The sequence below is a fragment of the Brachyhypopomus gauderio genome, unplaced genomic scaffold (genome assembly GCF_052324685.1).
Source record: "Brachyhypopomus gauderio isolate BG-103 unplaced genomic scaffold, BGAUD_0.2 sc70, whole genome shotgun sequence".
Taxonomy (NCBI): Eukaryota; Metazoa; Chordata; class Actinopteri; order Gymnotiformes; family Hypopomidae; genus Brachyhypopomus; species Brachyhypopomus gauderio.
In genome coordinates this window covers 795547-814905 of record NW_027506891.1, presented here as the reverse complement: position 1 = coordinate 814905, position 19359 = coordinate 795547, and the positions used below count along the sequence as shown (strand labels likewise).

The following is a 19359-nucleotide window of genomic DNA, read 5'->3' as shown; positions in this document are numbered from 1 at the left end:
CCACACTTCCGAAAACAAATCCAGTTTATTTACCTCTGATCCACATATATGATTCAATGAGTTACTAGTTCGCTCTGGCGCCAACAACCGGCGATCGACAGATCGCGATATAATACTTAATTTGTGTCCATTTTCCATTTTACGTTCACTAAGTTACGTTACCCCCCCCCCCCCCCCTGAACAATTTACACTCTCCACCTCCTCCAGGCTAAAATCTCACTCCAAGCGAACGTCAAAAGTTGGCAACCCTGATTTAACCCTTTGCATATTTTCGATGGGTTAATCTAGAATGACCACTCAGACTTTTCTGAACTTTTATTGCCGTCATAGGATTGAAACAGTGCCATTGCTTCAGTGACGCTCTTTAGAGGTTGTAATGTCTTCAGTTGTCCACCAGATGTCACCATCACTGAAGCCTTGAAGCTTCGAATCTGTTTCGGCACAATTAGGAAGGATTCGGTGGTTCATGAGGTTTCACTTGCGCATCACTAGCGTGGATAGCAAATGGCAGATTACCAAGCACAGTGCCAATATTTTCTAGTTTTAAAACATTAAACACAGCTTCATAAACCACTATTTGTGCCCTTTTGCTATTTCATAATTTTCTTAATATAAATTTTATATTAATATAAAAATATATTTTCAGTTACAATTTGACCAAAACATGTATGAAAGGGATGAACTGTTAATACAACATGTGAATTTATGAGAATTACATAAATCCCTATTAAGTCAATAAAATGCATCATTTAACAAGGAAAAGTCTAATTATGAAAAAGCATGACTGTAGGGTCAGTATTACATCACCAGTTCTGAGTACTGAAGTGTCTGCATGAGTGAACTAATGATGTATGTGGAGTGAACTAGATGTGGCTAACTAAATTCAGGGCTCTGCAGGGCTGCCTCCACACACACACACACACACACACACACACACACACACACACACACACACACACACACACACACACACACACACACACACACACACACACACACACACACACACACACACACACACACACACACACACACACACACCTACCTACCTACCTACCTACCTACCATGGTAAGCAAGTAATCATCACACTCAAGAAATACAGATGACAACTCTGTGAGCGTCCCATTTTTATTGTGTGAAAAATGTACAGAAACATTAACGGTAGGACTTCTGGTAACGGGCGCGAGCGCCGGGCCCTCCAAACTTCTTGGACTCGCAGCGGCGTGGGTCAGCCACCAGCAGGGTCCTGTCGTACTGGATCAGGATGTCCTTAATCTCCTTTTTAGAGGCCTCATCCACATCTGAAAGGAAGAGGCACTCGGTGAACAGCTTCTGGAGTGAATCTAACTAACCCAGGGATGCACAACTTGAAGGAGGAGCCGGGCCAAAAATAAATGTAAAGCTGCTTGAAGGGGGCGAGTTTGAGAGTTGGGGGGGGGGGGGGGTGGGGGGGGAGGGAGTAGTGTAAAATGGAGACAAATTATGTATTATGTCGATTCTTAATGTTTACTTACTCCCGCGGTAGCCCAAAAAACAACACTGTTGGTTTGTCGTTCAAATTCAGGCACAAAGCCAGAAGGCGGGCCAAATTATTTATCAACCCATGGGCCACAACAAAGGCGCCCGTGGGCTGTATGTTGTGCACCCCTGAACTAACCACACATTAGCAAATGGAGAAACATTACTTACACTTTTGATAGTAAGCAACCAGGGCTTTGGAGATGGCCTGACGAATAGCTACAAGAGAAATTAAATCATAGGTTATAGGGGAAGGAAAATCGTAGGTTATAGGGTGATCAGGCTGACAACAAACTGCACCGCATAAGGCCTGCAATGGTCAGCATGTGCTCTACCTGAGGACCTAGAAGTAACTGTACAATTACTTGACATCCTGCTGAACAGCAAAGGCCACAGCACTAATGAAATGGAGATTTCATGACGACAGGGCAAGAACTTCAGTGCAGCAAGAGCTTTGGGTGGCTTACCATAGATCTGAGCGACGTGTCCACCACCCTTGACGCGGACTCTGATGTCGACACCAGCGAAACGCTCCTTCCCCAGCAGCAGTACTGGCTCCAGCAACTACAGACACAGCAGAACACTTAGAGACTTAGAGGCCACGCAGCAATAACAGTTATTGACTTCACTCTACTGGCCCATTACAAGTTGTTGAGTCAGTACAAACAGTAGGTTACCATGACAAAGAATTGGATCAAAACGGAAGTAAGAATCATCCTGATATAAAGCATTTGCCAGAAGAGCAGCAGACGCCAGTGTCACCTGGAGCAACATGTGACCATTACGATCCCCATATGAACAAACACCCCGGTAGGACCCACTTTTGACACTCAACCAGAGTATGTCATTTTTTTTTTTTATTCCACATATTCAAAAGTAGTACAGCCATAAACAAAGTCTATTCCAGCAGGCACAGAGGCACAAAGTAAGCGGTTATACCAAAATCTGTGCATTGCTCTTCGAGTTTACCTACACATGCACTACATTTTACACATTTTTACTGTAAATAAACAAGGAGTGTCCCCATGTAAATTGCTCAGAATATGAGACAACACTACAAGTCTAAATGTTTTAAGGTGATCTCTCATTCATTTGCAGAAAGGCGTTTATGTCTGGGATCAGCAGAAAGGCAGCACACAGTCTTCAGAAATCACAACAGCTAAACACATTTAGACTTGCATTTAATTTTATTATAATAGGCGAGGTCATATATTCCAACAACTGTCAGAACCGGTCACCATCACAGAACTGGGTCATGTGTGGGTGCCACACCAGAACAGACAGCAGCAGCCCCACCTTGTACTGCAGGGTGGCGGGCTCCACGCCCTCCAGGGGTCTCCCGTTCACCTTGATCAGCCCATTGCCCCTCTTACAGTGGGCGACAGCAGTGGCGGTTTTCTGGAGGGGAAGATGGTCAAACGTTAAACTGCAGTGAGGGACATTTAAGTAGTAATTATTCCACATAGTTCAGGCAAGTTTGATGCTTTAGAGAACTAGAGCCCAATGTAAAAGACGATGGAGCTGGAGAAGATCATGTGGTCACTCATCACCGTGTTAGGACACACACACACACACACACACACACACACACACACACACACACACACAGGCCGCAGAGACGGATCTCACTAAGGCCGTGATCACACACACCTTACACCTTCACTTATGACCACACACACACCTCCATCACTCTCTCACTCTTCTATCACTCACTCACTCTCTCTCTCTCTCTCTCCTAGTCCTGCTGCTTCATTAACTCACACCGCACCACATGTGTAGCACTGCAGCTACGTTATCTACTCACTTTCCGTCCGAAAACCTGGACAGACTGTAGGGGTCCTTTTGCCGGCATGGCTCTAAAACAAACACAGAATCAAACTGAGACGGACGGCGGGGTAAATAAGGCGTTTACACCCGATAAATCGGCTAGTTTGGCGGAGCGTCGCCGCACACGTACCGTATCGTGACACAGCGCCGTGAGAAGAGGCCGACACGGGGCTTCACACGGAGAAGAGCAGGGGCGCCGTCTTCTTCTGTGGTGGACGCGCCCGTCACAAACATCACACTGCCACCTACCGCCGTGTTGTGCAACAACGGCTCATGTAACATTGAGGGCAATGAACTAAAAATGTGTGAAAACCCAGAACATCCAAACACCTAAAATCTCCTTTTGAAAATCACAGTGTGCGTGTCTCGGTTGCAGTGACCGCACCTCTCAGATGTGCGACAGTCGCCACGGCTCGGAGCAGCCGCGTTAGTAATTTTACGAGTCACTAGAGGTCGCAAAAGCGTCTGTAATCTTGGCCACAAATATCGCAACAAATTCCTGCGTATGTTCGTGGCAATGATCATTAAAATCATAAGCAGAACGGGTCATTAGTAATTCATAGATCCAGGCAGGGCTCAGCAACACGGTTGAAGGCCAGGTTTAACTGTGGAGGTTGTCCTAAGTTTGTTCATCACAATTTTCACGTGTAGTTTTGTGTGTGTAAGAACCAAAAACAGTCACAGCTCACACCACGACCGTAATGTGGAGAATGTAGGAGAACCAAGAGAACTATTAAACAGTACGAACATGTAAAATGTTTTAACCAATACTTCATTGTACACGGTTCTTATACAGCGCCCGTGTGGGTCAAGACAACACTGGAGGGATGGAGTCTCCTAACAGCCAAGAAACTAACTTCCTTTATTTGCTAATGTTATAAACTGAACTGCAGGTCTATGTAATGACATCAAATGTCTGGTTGATGCAGACTTGCCAGTGTTTACCCTGAGAGAACATCACAGCACGGACGTAGTTTTGGGGGGGGACGGGGGGGACATGTCCCCCCCACTTTTTCAAAAGCCGGTTTTGGTCCCCCCCAGTTTTTACAGTTAAAACCAAATATTTAAGTAGTGACAAAGTCATGTCCCCCCCACTTTTTAACGGTAAAAAAACCAATATCCAAATAGCGACAAATCTAGCACTAGGATCATGCAGCACCCCCCCCCCGCTTAACAGTTCGCCACCCCAGGTTGTGTCCCCCCCACTTGTGAAATCAAAACTACGTCCATGCATCACAGGGTTGCCAACTCTCACGCATTGACCGTCTTCACACGCTCACACGACACACTTGCGATATCTCACGCCGAAAAAAATAATCTAGTTTATTTATCTCTGATCTACATCTATGATTCAATGAGTTACTAGTTCACTCTGGCGCCAACCACTAGCGATCGATCACGATATAATGAAGCAATACTCATTATTATTATACTCAAAACTCGAGGCTCGTAAACGTGTAATATTGGCACTGCTGTGCTGCGGCCGTAGATCAGCACAGCAGTGCCAATATTACACGTTATAGCACGAACTTCAAGTGTATTATTGCGATTATACCACAGTTCAATTATCGCTGTTTATTGAAAGATTTTGAGTTAAAGAGGACGAGAGAAAATACGACCTGTTTGGTTAAAACACTCCGCCAGTTAAAATAGTTCCATTCAATGGCTCGCTGCTAAACTTACACAACACTGGAACAGCCTTACCCAATAAATATTATAGAGGTAAATATACACAAAAACAACTGTTGATGAAATTGTATTTATTAAAAATAAAGTACAACAATTATTGATAATGGATTTTTAACCAGGATGTAAATACATTAAGAGCCCGGGACGTTTGTTTTACGGTATTAACTTCGTTTCTCTGTATTTCCAGCTCATCCAAATCATTGTTTGTAAGCGTGACAAACATTGGCTCATTGGAGGAATCAGGCTGGTCATTTATAGCTTCATCCTCCAGTTTCAGATCGAAACAAATGCTTTTGAAGCCAATAGATTTAACGAACTCCCTGTAATTCATTTTGATAATGTTGCTACTTGTTTGTAGTTGCGCTGTTTGGCTTGTAAACGCTGCTTCGTTGCTAGGTTACCTGTATGTGGCGGAGTAATACATGGAGAGCTTCGGTTACAGTGCTATAACGTGTAATATTGGCACTCCTAGATCGCCTCTCAGCCAATCACATTGTAGGGTCGGAACTAACTGTGGTATAATACTTAATTTGTGTCCATTTTACACCCCGCCCGGTAACAATTTACGTTACAAAGTGTTCAGCTCTGCGACCAATGACCCAGACACTGGAGGTGTGGGGATGCACATGGCACTCTAAGGCACCCCAGCAAGCTTTAAAGGTTCCTATTAATCTCAGTTTGCTGGAGTTGTACTCTGTCTTGGACAGCCATAGACAAGCATCTTACAAAAAATATCTTAATCTTTATTTACAGATCACTTAAATCATAATAATAGTATTTACGGTTATTCTAGGCTACGTTTGAAGTCACTTTGAAATTACATAATGAAATGTCATGTAACATTTTCATCCGATGTTGCAATGTTATAAAGAAACTTCTTCCTGTCAGTATTTTACTCTTCTCTCTGTGCTTGTTTTTTGTCCAATGATAATTTTTTTTACTATTTTACTGTAATTGAAGCAATGATTGTTGCATATACAATTTTATTAATCGTGGTCTCCCCTTCTTTAAAACTTCTGATTTATTGCAGTTATCTGACATTTTTGAATATAAATACATGTACTTTTGAGAAATGTGAGTTTAAGGTCCTTACAGCTAACAGTGGTAACATGGGAGGGGGTTTGAACTATGAACCTTCTGCTTACTATTTGAGTACCTTAACCACTGACCAACCTTTAACGGTTTCTATATTATATGTTTAGACCTCTAATGAAGTCTTTGCAATTAACATTTCACATCCTGTTTGTCCTGTCGTCATGCCTTTTGTCCTTGTGCAAGTGAACATATGTCAGTTTATGTATGTGTTTGTTGTGTTGTTTGTCACAGTTAGTAGAGGGTGTTAATCATCGGAAGCTCAAAGAAAACGTGTGTGTCTTAGAAGAGGAGGTGTGCGTGTGTGTGTGTGTGTGTGTGTGTGTGTGTGTGTGTGTGTTGCATGCAGGCTCAGGTGTGAGAGGAGGTGCAAGTGTGAGCGTGAGAGAAAGAGGGAGGGTGACATCATCATACTGGCTAATGTGTGTGTGTGTGTGTGGAGATCAGTCGTTGTCTCAGACAAATGCTGGCTCTGCTGTAGAGGAAAAGGAACTCAGTTAGGTGACAGAGTTGGATGTTATTTTTGTTTTGGAAGGTAGTAATGAGGATTTTTGGTCTACTAGTCTGCACCTATCCTGCCAGCCACACACACACACACACACACACACACACACACACACACACACACACACACACACACACACACACACACACACACACACAAATTCAGTGTAAATTTGACCATTCAGTAAACTGAGTTACTTCAAAGAAAGTAAATATTCTCAAATTATAATTTGGCACAAATATGAAATAATCTTTTAGTAGATTTGAGTATTGCTTCCTATATTAAATGGGCCCATTTATGTGGTAGTTGGTGTAGATTAGATCTCTGCAGAAATGTGTGTGTCTCAGTTAAAGTTTGCTTTGATACCATTCTTGCCACTGTTGCTAAAAGAACCACCATGGTGGTCAGTGAGGCACGCTGAAACAAGGCACTGCCTATATAGTCTATATAACAGTCTGTATAGTCTATATAACACTGTCTGTATAGTCTATATAACACTGTCTGTATAGTCTATATAACACTGTCTATATAGTCTATATGACACTGTCTGTATAGTCTATATAACACTGTCTGTATAGTCTATATAGCAGTGTCTACAACTGAAGTATCTTGTAGTTTCATGTTTTTATTTCTCATTCTCATTCACATGTTCTCATCTCATCCACCCCTCAGCCCCCCCAGCTGCCCCAGGGGCTTTATGTAGAAGACTAGAGAACGCCTCTCTAATGACTGATTCATCTCGATCGGTTTGTTCCGCATGAAATGCCATCACTCTGTTCATCCATCATCAAGACTTTGGAGAGAGGGAGGGAGGGAGGGAGGGAGGGGGGAGAGAAAATGAGAGAGAGAGAGAGAGAGAGAGAGAGAGAGAGACAGAGAGAGAGAGAGATAGAAAGAGACAACAGTGGAACAAAAACAAAAAACAAAGATATAGAGAATGAGAGAGAAAGAGAGACCCTCTGTGATTTAGTCACACTTGTTGTGGCCAGCGTTGCCTCATTCCCCATGTATTCAGTCCAGACTTGAACTAAAGGTGGATTAGCCTCAGAGAGCCCTAGTTGGTGCACAGTTTTTACAAATAACCTCATGCTCTGTTTTCTTTGTTCTTTTCTTTGCTATCTAATTCACTCTCTAAGTTTGTTTCTAAAACGTTCGTTGCAAAAGCAATCATCATATGATAACTTAAGTCAAACACAAAAATGTTAATAACAATAACAAAACTTCATAGAACGTCAAAGAAGAAGAAGAAGAGTTGTAACAGACTTGAATCTTGAAGAATATCACACAAGTGTGTCGGGTTGGGATGGATAAGACAACAAGGTCACTTCTCAGCTTATTTACACATGAATGAATGAATGAATGAATGTTCGATTTATATAGCGCCTTTCCAGATTCCCAAGGCGCTTTACAATTTAACACAGGTACAAGTCACAGACAATCACACACACACCGGCAAGAAGCGGCAGCCAATTGCGCACAGCGTACTCTCTACCGGAAGCCACAGCCCCCTGGGGGACTGAATGGGGTGCAGGAAGGGGAGAGAGGACAGACCCTAGTGGCAAAGCACCATCCAGCACTGGGCATACAAGCACACACACGCACGCACGCACGCACACAGACACTACTACACTGTACACATAGGCTACATTTCCACATGACAGCTCAATTGCTAACCTCAGGGCCATTGCTATTACTTAGCCCATTACTCAGGGCCATTGCTATTACTTAGCCCATTACTCAGGGCCATTGCTAGTACTTAGCCCATTACTCAGGGCCATTGCTATTACTTAGCCCATTACTCAGGGCCATTGCTATTACTTAGCCCATTACTCAGGGCCATTGCTAGTACTTAGCCCATTACTCAGGGCCATTGCTATTACTTAGCCCATTACTCAGGGCCATTGCTAGTACTTAGCCCATTACTCAGGGCCATTGCTATTACTCAGCCCATTACTCAGGGCCATTGCTATTACTTAGCCCATTACTCAGGGCCATTGCTAGTACTTAGCCCATTACTCAGGGCCATTGCTATTACTTAGCCCATTACTCAGGGCCATTGCTATTACTTAGCCCATTACCCAGGGCCATTGCTATTACTTAGCCCATTACTCAGGGCCATTGCTATTACTTAGCCCATTACTCAGGGCCATTGCTATTACTTAGCCCATTACTCAGGGCCATTGCTATTACTTAGCCCATTACTATTTTACCTTGTTCTATTACTATTACATCATGCTTACACACACTCCCTTGAATTAGGAAATATTACTGCTTCACAATGTAGTGAACTGGCTATAACTTGCAAAACAAAACGATAAAATAAGACACGATACAGAGAACACTTAGCACTTCCTGCTCTCCCTGTAAACACCTGTACTCTGGCAGATCCCGTGACCCAATCACCTCTTCACACATACATTTACAAGCACAAGTAGGCTACTTTACAAAATGAATAACATCCTTTGATGTGTGCATATTATGACAATGAGCAAATCTCATGAAAAACAATAGAAACAAAATGTATAAACTAAACAGATACTCTTTAACAATGTTTTTTAAAGGTTAGTTGCTTTGATGTGTGTCTCTTAGAAGAACCTCTCACTGGAAAATAACCTTTTCAATCATATGGACAATTAAAAAGGTGTTTCACAATAATGAAACCACTCTTAAAACTCTTATTGATCTCTAATTAATCTATTATTTCTTCTGTCATACACGTAAACCCATAGAATGGTTATTTAAAATGATAAGATCATACATAAATTGTTTAACTCATCAAGCTATGAATGAGAGAGCAGAAAAGAAAAACCTGCAAATGCTACAATTATGTTCCATGATGTTCTCTTAAACTGCGGTTCTTTCTTAAGTGTAGTGCGCGTGAGATTTTGTTATTATCTTCCAATTATTGATGAGTATAGTATAACTGGTGAATAAAAACTTTTCATGAAGTTTATTGACTTTTTACATTGTTGTGAATGTAAAAATGACTGCACAGTGATAGAAAATTGTAAAATATCACATTAGTCAGCAAGGCAGTTAATGAAGCTAATGAAGAAAGATAAATAACTAAACTTACAGGTTTGGCTAATTAGCTAGTTTAGCTACATTGATTGCTGCCTATATAACACAAGCTAGCTAGCTAATGTTTGATTATGGCTAGTTGAGTTGAAATTCCCTTGTAAAAACATTCTTTCGATTGAAATGACCTTTTCAAAATGATTTGAACCTTTTTTGTAAACAATGCAACTTTTGATGCAATTAGCTCTTTGATAATTATCTTTTTGTAATTGCCATAAAAGTGTAGTATCCCTAGTCTTTGCGTATTAAACAGAAACCTTGTTTTACCAAGAATGTGTCAAATTGCTTTGAACTATGTAACATGTAACTGCTTTCGAGATACGACTCGTGTAGCGTCATCCAAGTTTATCAGTGTGTCAAGCTTGATCAAGTTGGTCTGGGACATGTAACCATCAGGTTTGCTGTCCAGTGTAATAGTAATAAACGAAATGTTTAGAATTTGTCTGGATAAACCAGTATTTCCAGTACATTTAGGTTTATCTTGAGATTTTGAAGAACCATCTGATCATGAAGAACCATTGGGTATTGGAACCAGTTAGGGATTCATGAAGAACCCTTTTGAAAAGATGCTCAGAAGAACAATATAAGATTTATTTTAAGAACTTCGTTAAGAGTTCTTTATAAAGCAGAAGGACAGTTCTTAAAAATGTTCCAAAGAACCATTTTTGGTTCCAGTTGGCAGATTTATTTTTAAGGGTGTAAGAGATGTCTTATTTCTCACATTTGCTCTTTTTGTATTTCCTCACTGAATTAACAGTAATAATACTCCAGATTATATATTCTCTAATTCTATTATTCCACTTACCCATTCTCTCTTCAGTGTCATTTTGTTTGTGTTTCTTACATTTTGACTGTAAACTTTGCTGTGTGGTACAGCCCATAAGAGGATGGATTCTTCCTTTGAGTCTGGGTTCCAGTGTTTCTTGACATCATCATATATATGATCGGATGTTTTTTCCTGGGTTTCTCAACAACTTGGACATTATGCGCCCAGATTGATGTAAAACTGCATTATGTCAGTTTCTGTTGTGAAATTGTGAGCATTGTTGTTAAGCACTTTGTGACAACATATGTTGTGAAAAGCGCTATACAAATATATTTGATTTGATTTGTTAAATATAAAATATAATATAAAAATATAAATTATATAAATGAAATATAAACTAAACTGAATTTAAGTCTTACCAGCACTGCACATGACACAGGGGGCAGATTTTTATGCCTCATACATAAAAAGTATTATATTTTCTAAGCAAAACACTTGGGTGCTACACTGGTCATGACAAGCCAATGGATAACAGCAAATAGCTCACCTGGTCAAGCAGATAGCACATGGTGCTTGTAATAGTAAGGACATGGGTTTGACTCCCAGGGTGGATGTGTACAACCGTACTGATATAGCTAAGCCCTAGTATGCTTTCACACATCCAGTGTTAGTAAGCCACTGTCCAGCTCAGATTGAGTCTCCTTGTCCTGCTCCATATGGAAATTCCTCCTGAACCAGAGGGGATAAGAGCTGAAATGCATTAAAAACTAATCTGTACTGTTTAATTCACTTAATCCTTGATACAGCGTATCAATTAACACCCTGTGATAATGAAACACTAAAAGCAGTGAGGTTTTTATCTCTGCCTGAGGTGCTTAAATCCCCAGCAGTCTTTCGTCTAATGTGTCCCCAGTGTGGACTTCTATTTGCCTTAATGTCTTATTCTCAGACACTGTGAATGTCAAGTGTGTGTAATATACTAGGCCATTTACAGATACTGGATGTCATTGAGAGAAGACAGATTGTGACATTTTTGTGTGGTATTGAGCTGGTGGCTAGTGTACAGGTTGAGTGGAGGCTGACATTGCAGAGGCTCAGCTCTGAGTAGAGAGAAGGAGGGATAGAGGAATGAAAGGAGAATAGATGGTGATGGAAGTGGATGGAGTGTAAAAATTAATGGCTTATCCAGACACCACTGGCAGGTCTCAACTACAGCATGTAACTTTAAGAGCCCTGTGCGTCTGCAAAAAAGTAATCAATGCAATGCTCACTCTTTCATACACACATACACTCCCTGTCTCCTGCTCTCTTTCTCTCTCTCTCTCTCTCTCTCTCTCTCTCTCTCTCTCACACACACACACACACACACACACACACACACACACACACACACACATTCCTGAGGACAGGGATGGGAGCGTGACAATTGGGAAACAGCGGCTGTTAGTTACAGAAAATGCATTAGTTGCTGGTCATGGGGCTGAGCGAGGTGTAGAGGTGGAGCGGAAGTGTTGGGATTACTAGCTGGCCCGAGCAGGCAGGGGAGAGTTGCTCTCTCCCAGTAAACTACCCAGATTTATAAGGCCTCTGGGGCAGTGCTGATACCCCATCCCCAGTACTGCACCTCCAGCTCTCCTGAGTTTAAAACAGCCCTAAATCAGAGTGTGACAGGGCTCAGCAAGCCACAGCCAGGTCAGAGAACTCACTCTCTGGTGCCAGGACTCTCTCTCTTTTTAAAGATCTGATCACCTGATGTAACAGGGTTACACCGACTGAACTGATGGAAATCACATCGCTTGACTAGAGCTGGCATAGTTTCACCAAGTCCTGGGCATCATGAGATCTGTAATGATGCCTGAATCTGGTGTAGTTTCACTGTGGACAAGAGCCAGTGGACTTGGTCAGAAGCTCCATTTTCACCCATGTTCAGTCCAAACACACCCAGTGCTTGTGGGTGTGTTAGTCCTGCGCAGAGTGGTTTTCTCTGGCCATAGAGGGACTCTAGTAATGGGTTGAGTCAGTTATGCCCAGATCAGAGTAGAAACACATAAATGTGCAGTGTTGTGTGCCCCTTTGCACAGGAGCCTGAGATGGAAGCTGTACCCAGCATGCACTGCAGCCTATCAGAATTATGCAAGCCTTGACATCCAGACCAATCATCATCTAGCAGCTCTCTTATGATCAATCTTCCTGGTTATCCTGCTGATTGCCAGATCCCCCACCCACCCGATCTCCTCTTCCCATTACCTCCAAACCCAGTCCACCACTGTAAGCCCCAGTAGAGACATTACTATATATCAGGGGTGGCCAACCCGTCAGAGACCAAGAGCCACTATTTTTTACTGTGTTACGGCAAAGAGCCACATCATACATGGACATGTAAATTGTTGATGGGGGGAGGGGGTGTAATGGACATATAATTATTATATACTTATATTTTATTACATATAAGTATTATATCGCAATCGATCGCCAGTAGTTGGCGAATTAGTAACTCGTGTGAGCGTGTGAAGACAGTCAAATGCGTGTTTTCCACTACGCCGGTTTAAAAAGTATTAGCAGCTCACTAGGCTTGTAAACAAACTGCGCACCACGAAGGTGTAGCAGTGTGTCGCCCTCAGAGCTGATGAGGTAACCGGGCCACGACACACACCGTTAGTGCAGGTGAGAGTGTGGACCGGCTGGGGAGCCGCATGAAACCAGGCAAAGAGACACAGCCGCAGGCAGGCCACTCCTGCTGTATATGAATCCAGTTCATGAATCAATAACTACTGTTTATGAATTAACAACCAAGAATAGAATTATTACACTATGAAATCATGTATATTCTCTCATATACTCCAAGAATTCCATTGCTGCTCCCCCCCCCCCTGCCCTGAATCACCCCCCCCCCCCCCCCCCCCCCCCCCCAGTTTCCCATCCACTGTACCCCCCAGAGACGCTACTGTAAGGCTGATGTATATGGCTGGATTGCAGTATGCCAGTCAGCTCCGGATGCTCTTGTGTGTGTGCGTGATCACCACTGCTCCCTCTAGACCCAGTTTACAGCAACAGGAAATGGGGCGTGCTAAAGGTCACGACCCCCTCAGTTTAACTTATGAGTCAGGTGCAGCCCACCCTTACAGCACGGAATATTCTAGCACTTGCAAGGTGTGGAAGAGTTAGAAATCGAGGAAGGGAAAGAGAAAAGAGAGAGAGTAGGAGAAAGAGTGACAGAGGGAGAGAAGGGGATAAGGGAAGAGAGAGAATAGGAAAGAGAGGGGAGGGGGACATCTGTCATCCATGTAACATCATTACACACACACACACACACACACACACACACACACACACACACACACACACACACACACACACACACACACACACAGTACTAGTTCTGTTAGCAGATTTGCAGCTGAGTGTAATAGAGACTGGAGGAGATGTACAATTCTCAGGAGGACCTGACCCACTTACAGACCTAGGGGGAGGAGGGAATATCTCCAGGTCTAGACTACTGTCTTTATTATCATCTCCAGATCTAGTCTACTGTCTTTATTATCATCTCCAGGTCTAGTCTACTGTCTTTATTATCATCTCCAGATCTAGTCTACTGTCTTTATTATCATCTCCAGGTCTAGTCTACTGTCTTTATTATCATCTCCAGGTCTAGACTACTGTCTTTATTATCATCTCCAGGTCTAGTCTATTGTCTTTATTATCATCTCCAGGTCTAGTCTACTGTCTTTATTATCATCTCCAGGTTTAGACTACTGTCTTTATTATCATCTCCAGGTCTAGACTACTGTCTTTATTATCATCTCCAGGTCTAGACTACTGTCTTTATTATCATCTCCAGATCTAGTCTACTGTCTTTATTATCATCTCCAGGTCTAGACTGCTGTCTTTATTATCATCTCCAGGTCTAGTCTACTGTCTTTATTATCATCTCCAGATCTAGTCTACTGTCTTTATTATCATCTCCAGATCTAGTCTACTGTCTTTATTATCATCTCCAGGTCTAGACAGCTGTCTTTATTATCATCTCCAGATCTAGACTGCTGTCTTTATTATCATCTCCAGGTCTAGACTGCTGTCTTTATTATCATCTCCAGATCTAGTCTACTGTCTTTATTATCATCTCCAGGTCTATACTGCTGTCTTTATTATCATCTCCAGATCTAGTCTACTGTCTTTATTATCATCTCCAGATCTAGTCTACTGTCTTTATTATCATCTCCAGGTCTAGTCTACTGTCTTTATTATCATCTCCAGGTCTAGTCTACTGTCTTTATTATCATCTCCAGATCTAGACTGCTGTCTTTATTATCATCTCCAGATCTAGTCTACTGTCTTTATTATCATCTCCAGATCTAGACTACTGTCTTTATTATCATCTCCAGGTCTAGTCTACTGTCTTTATTATCATCTCCAGGTCTATACTGCTGTCTTTATTATCATCCCCAGATCTAGTCTACTGTCTTTGTTATCATCTCCAGATCTAGTCTACTGTCTTTATTATCATCTCCAGGTCTAGTCTACTGTCTTTATTATCATCTCCAGATCTAGACTGCTGTCTTTATTATCATCTCCAGGTCTATACTGCTGTCTTTATTATCATCTCCAGATCTAGTCTACTGTCTTTATTATCATCTCCAGATCTAGTCTACTGTCTTTATTATCATCTCCAGATCTAGTCTACTGTCTTTATTATCATCTCCAGGTCTAGTCTACTGTCTTTATTATCATCTCCAGGGGTAGACTGCTGTCTTTATTATCATCTCCAGATCTAGTCTTCTGTCTTTATTATCATCTCCAGGTCTAGTCTACTGTCTTTATTATCATCTCCAGGTCTAGTCTACTGTCTTTATTATCATCTCCAGGTCTAGACTGCTGTCTTTATTATCATCTCCAGGTCTAGACTACTGTCTTTATTATCATCTCCAGGTCTATACTGCTGTCTTTATTATCAGGTTCATGAGTTGCAGGACCATTGGTGCTGGTGGATCTGTGGAGTGATGGAGAGTTGGAGGATTTTTATATTATGTTCTTTTTAATTACAGTGAAAATATGTTCAACCCATATATACATGTGTGAAATTAGGAGTATTTGAACTCTTTAGTGCTTGGAGATCTTGGCATTCTGTTGGACTCACCATCAAACTCCCTCTTGAATCTCAAGCTTGGTACAGCAATGCTAAATGTTGGTGTTTAGTAGTGGTTCTTACACTATGAACCTTTCCTGTGCGGTGTAATATAGTTGTTTCCAAACCTCCAGGCTTCAGGGATGGCTTACACTGGAAATTAAACAACTCAGTGAAATCAGACCAATGTGAAATCAGACCAATGTGAAATCAGACCAATGTGAAATCAGACCAATGTGTCCTCTTGTGTTCACATGGATGTGCAAATAATATAAAAACGTGAAGAAGTATTTGTTAATTTTCCACTGAAGATCAGTCAGTTCACAGTTGATGTTATGCAGTTGTAAAGCCGTATTGAAGGCTGGCGTAAGTAGTCTAAAGAACTGTGTATTGTGCAATATAAAAATAAATGTCATTTTGGTGAAACTGTGCCTGCAGGAATTCCTGATTAATGTTTATATGTTCAGGTGATGTATAGTATTCTGGGATATATCACATTTCTGGAAATGCAGGTTGCTGTAGTGGAGTGTATATATATCATTTTTTAACGAATGCGTCAGGTTTCTTGGGGCGGATTTATGCTTTTCCAGCTCTGCCATTTGTCCTTCTTCTCCCAGCTGTTTTCTTTTCTGAGGTACATCCCTATTAATCACGGTGAACTAATCTGGTGAGAGAAGTGTCAGCTCAGCTAACCTCACCTCAATTGGTTACAGAGAATTAATCAACTGCTCAATAAAAGATCAACTCTATGTGAGCTTTACTGTAGTATCAAAGCCTACTGTACTCTACTGTAGTATCAAAAAGGGCATCAGACTCTAGGGGTTCTTGCAGAACCATGTTCTAGATATCAACAAGTTGATTAGAGATTGCCCTCATTTAGTCTTCACTTAAATTAGGATAATGTAATCATCCTCAGTCATGAGAATAATTCATTCTGATTATGAATTAATTTGGATGGTTTCAACTGCAGCAACAAGAAAATAGTTTTAAATATCAATGATCCCTTTGGCATTCAGAACATTTGGGTATTAGTAATATATTAGATTTGGACTTTCTCTGGTGAGAGTAATACAGACCCCTTCATTTGCACATTGATATATTTACTTCAAAGTAGTAACTCAGACCTTTGCTTTCTTTGAGCACAGGTTTTCCACACTGAATAAAAAGAGGAAATCAAAAAGTTTTAGTAGTTTTTGCAATTTCTGAAGCCTCTATTGGTTCTATTGCTAGATCCCTTCTGCTTTGTGGGTTAGAGATACTAAAACCACTTTGGAGGAATGGATCATGAAGATATACACCATCATCTGCCTTGTCTTGCCATGTTGGTGAAACATTGATATGGATTTGATCTTCTGGGACTGGCCATTTGATAGCTGGGACAGCGTGACTGTGTGTGTGTTGTGGGTTGGGGTGGGGCGGTGGGGGTGTGGCGGTGGGGGTGGGGGGTTGGGTGTGGGGGGGGGGTAGTGAAGAGAGGAGATGCGAAGAGTGAGATGAAGGTTCCTGAGTCTGACCTCACCATGACATCTGTTTGTTTACACAGGTTGGTGGACTCCACTTTGAAATCTACCCGCCTCAACACCCCCACCTCAATTCTGTCTGCTCCTCAGCAAGATGGGGTTATACATCATGTCAAATACCTGCTGACAATCTTTTCAGCATTATTCCAGTTGACCATTTGCTCAGTGCCTGAGTGAAACTAACTAACATCGGAATTAAACAATTACAAGAGACAAACTATATTAAGATAAAAAGTTAGGGGTCTCCCTCCCTTCCATGACTACTGTGGTGTGTGTAAGAGGCTGTGATCCTCTGTGCCCTCTTGCCCTGTAGGGTCACGGCTAAGCGGTGCTGCCCTGCCCTCAGGAGGGCGATACTGATCCCAGGTCAGAGACTCCAGCAGGGCCAGGGCTCAGGGAATGAACCCAGCCACTTCAGCCGCTCTCTGTCTTTATTTACACATGACGCATGGCCCGTGAAGCAGCCTGTGTTATCGTCTGTGTTTAAGTCAGCGTATCTCTGGAGAAGAGGCTGCAGCCGGACCTTTGTGTGATGTCATCAGACTGGAGCGTGGTGAGACGTGGTGTGGTGAGACGTGGTGTGGTGAGACATGATGTGGTGAGACGTGGTGTGGTGAGACGTGGTGTGGTGAGACATGGTGTGGTGAGACGTGGTGTGGTGAGACGTGGTGTAGTGAGACTCCTGTGGGAAGCTGAAACAAAGAAGCAGAAAGCCTGAAGCAAATGTAAAGACACTACTGAGCCCTTATGTGGTGTGTGTTGCTAGTGGCAGTCATGTTAATGTGATTTCTGCTTGTAGACATACACACATAGGACACTACACTGGACACACACACACCTCAGATTGTAGGATAGGAATTTGGCATAAACACTATGAATTTAATGACCCAACTTGCCTCATGTCAACAGTTCAGGCTGGTGGTGAAAAAAACCCCAATAACTCCAAATGAAAGCAGGCGTGCTTCAGATTAGGGGATGGTTTCTTCAGAATAGGGGATGGTTTCTTCAGATTAGGGGATGGTTTCTTCAGAATAGGGGATGGTTTCTTCAGATTAGGGGATGGTTTCTTCAGATTAGGTGACCGGTGTCGGCCAGAGGAGGATGGGTTCCCCCCCTGAGTCTTGGTTCCTCTCAAGGTTTCTTCCTCATGCAAAAAACTAGGGAGTTTTTCCTTGCCACTGTCGCCCTTGGCTTGCTCACTGGGGGCTAGGACTCGGCACTTGTAAAGCTGCTTTGTGACAACAACTGTTGTAAAAAGCGCTATATAAATAAAATTTGATTGATTGATTGATTGATTAGGGGATGGTTTCTTCAGAATAGGGGATGGTTTCTTCAGAATAGGGGATGATTTCTTCAGATTAGGGGATGGTTTCTTCAGAATAGGGGATGGTTTCTTGGCACACAATGGGCCCCCTAATAAAATATTGCATCTCAAGATTGTAGCAGACCATCTACTTCCGACATTATAATGCACCGTGCCTCAAACCACAAGGAATCTCTAACAGGTTCTCTGACCATGGCCATGGATTCATAAGTCAGGGGCCTTCGGAGGCCAGATCTGAAATCTATGAAGCCCGTTTGGGACAATTTGTAGCATGTATATGCAGCAACCAAATCTGCAACGGCTACTTGATGCAGTCTCATGAATGTGGAGCGAAATCTGAAGGAATGTTTTCAACACTTGGCTGTTCTAAAATCAAATGGGAACCCTACCAAGCCCGTTTATGGTGTTGCTAATAAAGTGGCCCATACGATATGGCCTTGACAACAAACATAAAACACAGGCACACATGCACAGGCCCGATCTGAGCTTAAGAGTACGGTCAGAGCCTGGGCCAGTGCCCCAGCCCACCCTTTCCCTGCCCCCTCACCGGCTAGGAGGTCTACAAACTCATGACTCAAGCCCCAGGCATGTTCTCCTCTGGACCCAAGCCCAGCAGGGCTACTGAGCCTTCAGCAAGCAGAGAGAACAGAGGCGCTGCCTTCAAGCCTGAATGATATCACGAGTCCTCAGACCTGTTTCCTGGAGCTCTGCTTTTACAATAAAGCAGCTACTGTACATGTCAACATAGGAATGCAAATGCCAATATAGCACCCCATTATTAGTTGTGTTATAAGCACAGTTTCATACTTGACCACAACACAGGCCTTCCACCTAGTGTAATAACACAGTGATGTGTGTCTCCTTTAAAATGTCCATGAGTTGGGCCACCACAGAATAAACTGTTGTGTTTGAATGTG

At 42.4% G+C, this 19359-nt stretch overlaps 1 protein-coding gene across 1 annotated transcript; it reads right to left on the bottom strand.

Moving 5' to 3' along the window:
• Positions 1-1115: 1115 nt before the first annotated feature.
• On the bottom strand, positions 1116-3574 carry rps16 (ribosomal protein S16). Its single transcript, XM_076989754.1, has 6 exons — positions 3477-3574; positions 3324-3375; positions 2816-2917; positions 1987-2083; positions 1691-1738; positions 1116-1302 (listed from the first exon to the last, which is right to left on the bottom strand). Exons 2-6 carry the CDS (start codon positions 3369-3371, stop codon positions 1157-1159), a joined length of 441 nt encoding a protein of 146 aa, XP_076845869.1. The 5' UTR covers positions 3372-3375; positions 3477-3574; the 3' UTR covers positions 1116-1156.
• Between the last annotated feature and the right edge of the window lie 15785 nt (positions 3575-19359).

What these genes read in the sequence shown, in the direction of transcription:
- rps16 (XM_076989754.1), bottom strand. Translation starts at nt 3,371, where the DNA reads ATGCCGGCAAAAGGACCCCTACAGTCTGTCCAGGTTTTCGGACGGAAA. An exon ending in CCGCCACCCTGCAGTACAAG is followed by an intron (nt 2,084 to 2,815) that starts GTGGGGCTGCTG and finishes CTGTGTCTGTAG; the next exon opens with TTGCTGGAGCCAGTACTGCT. An exon ending in GGTTGCTTACTATCAAAAGT is followed by an intron (nt 1,303 to 1,690) that starts GTAAGTAATGTT and finishes TCTTCCTTTCAG; the next exon opens with ATGTGGATGAGGCCTCTAAA.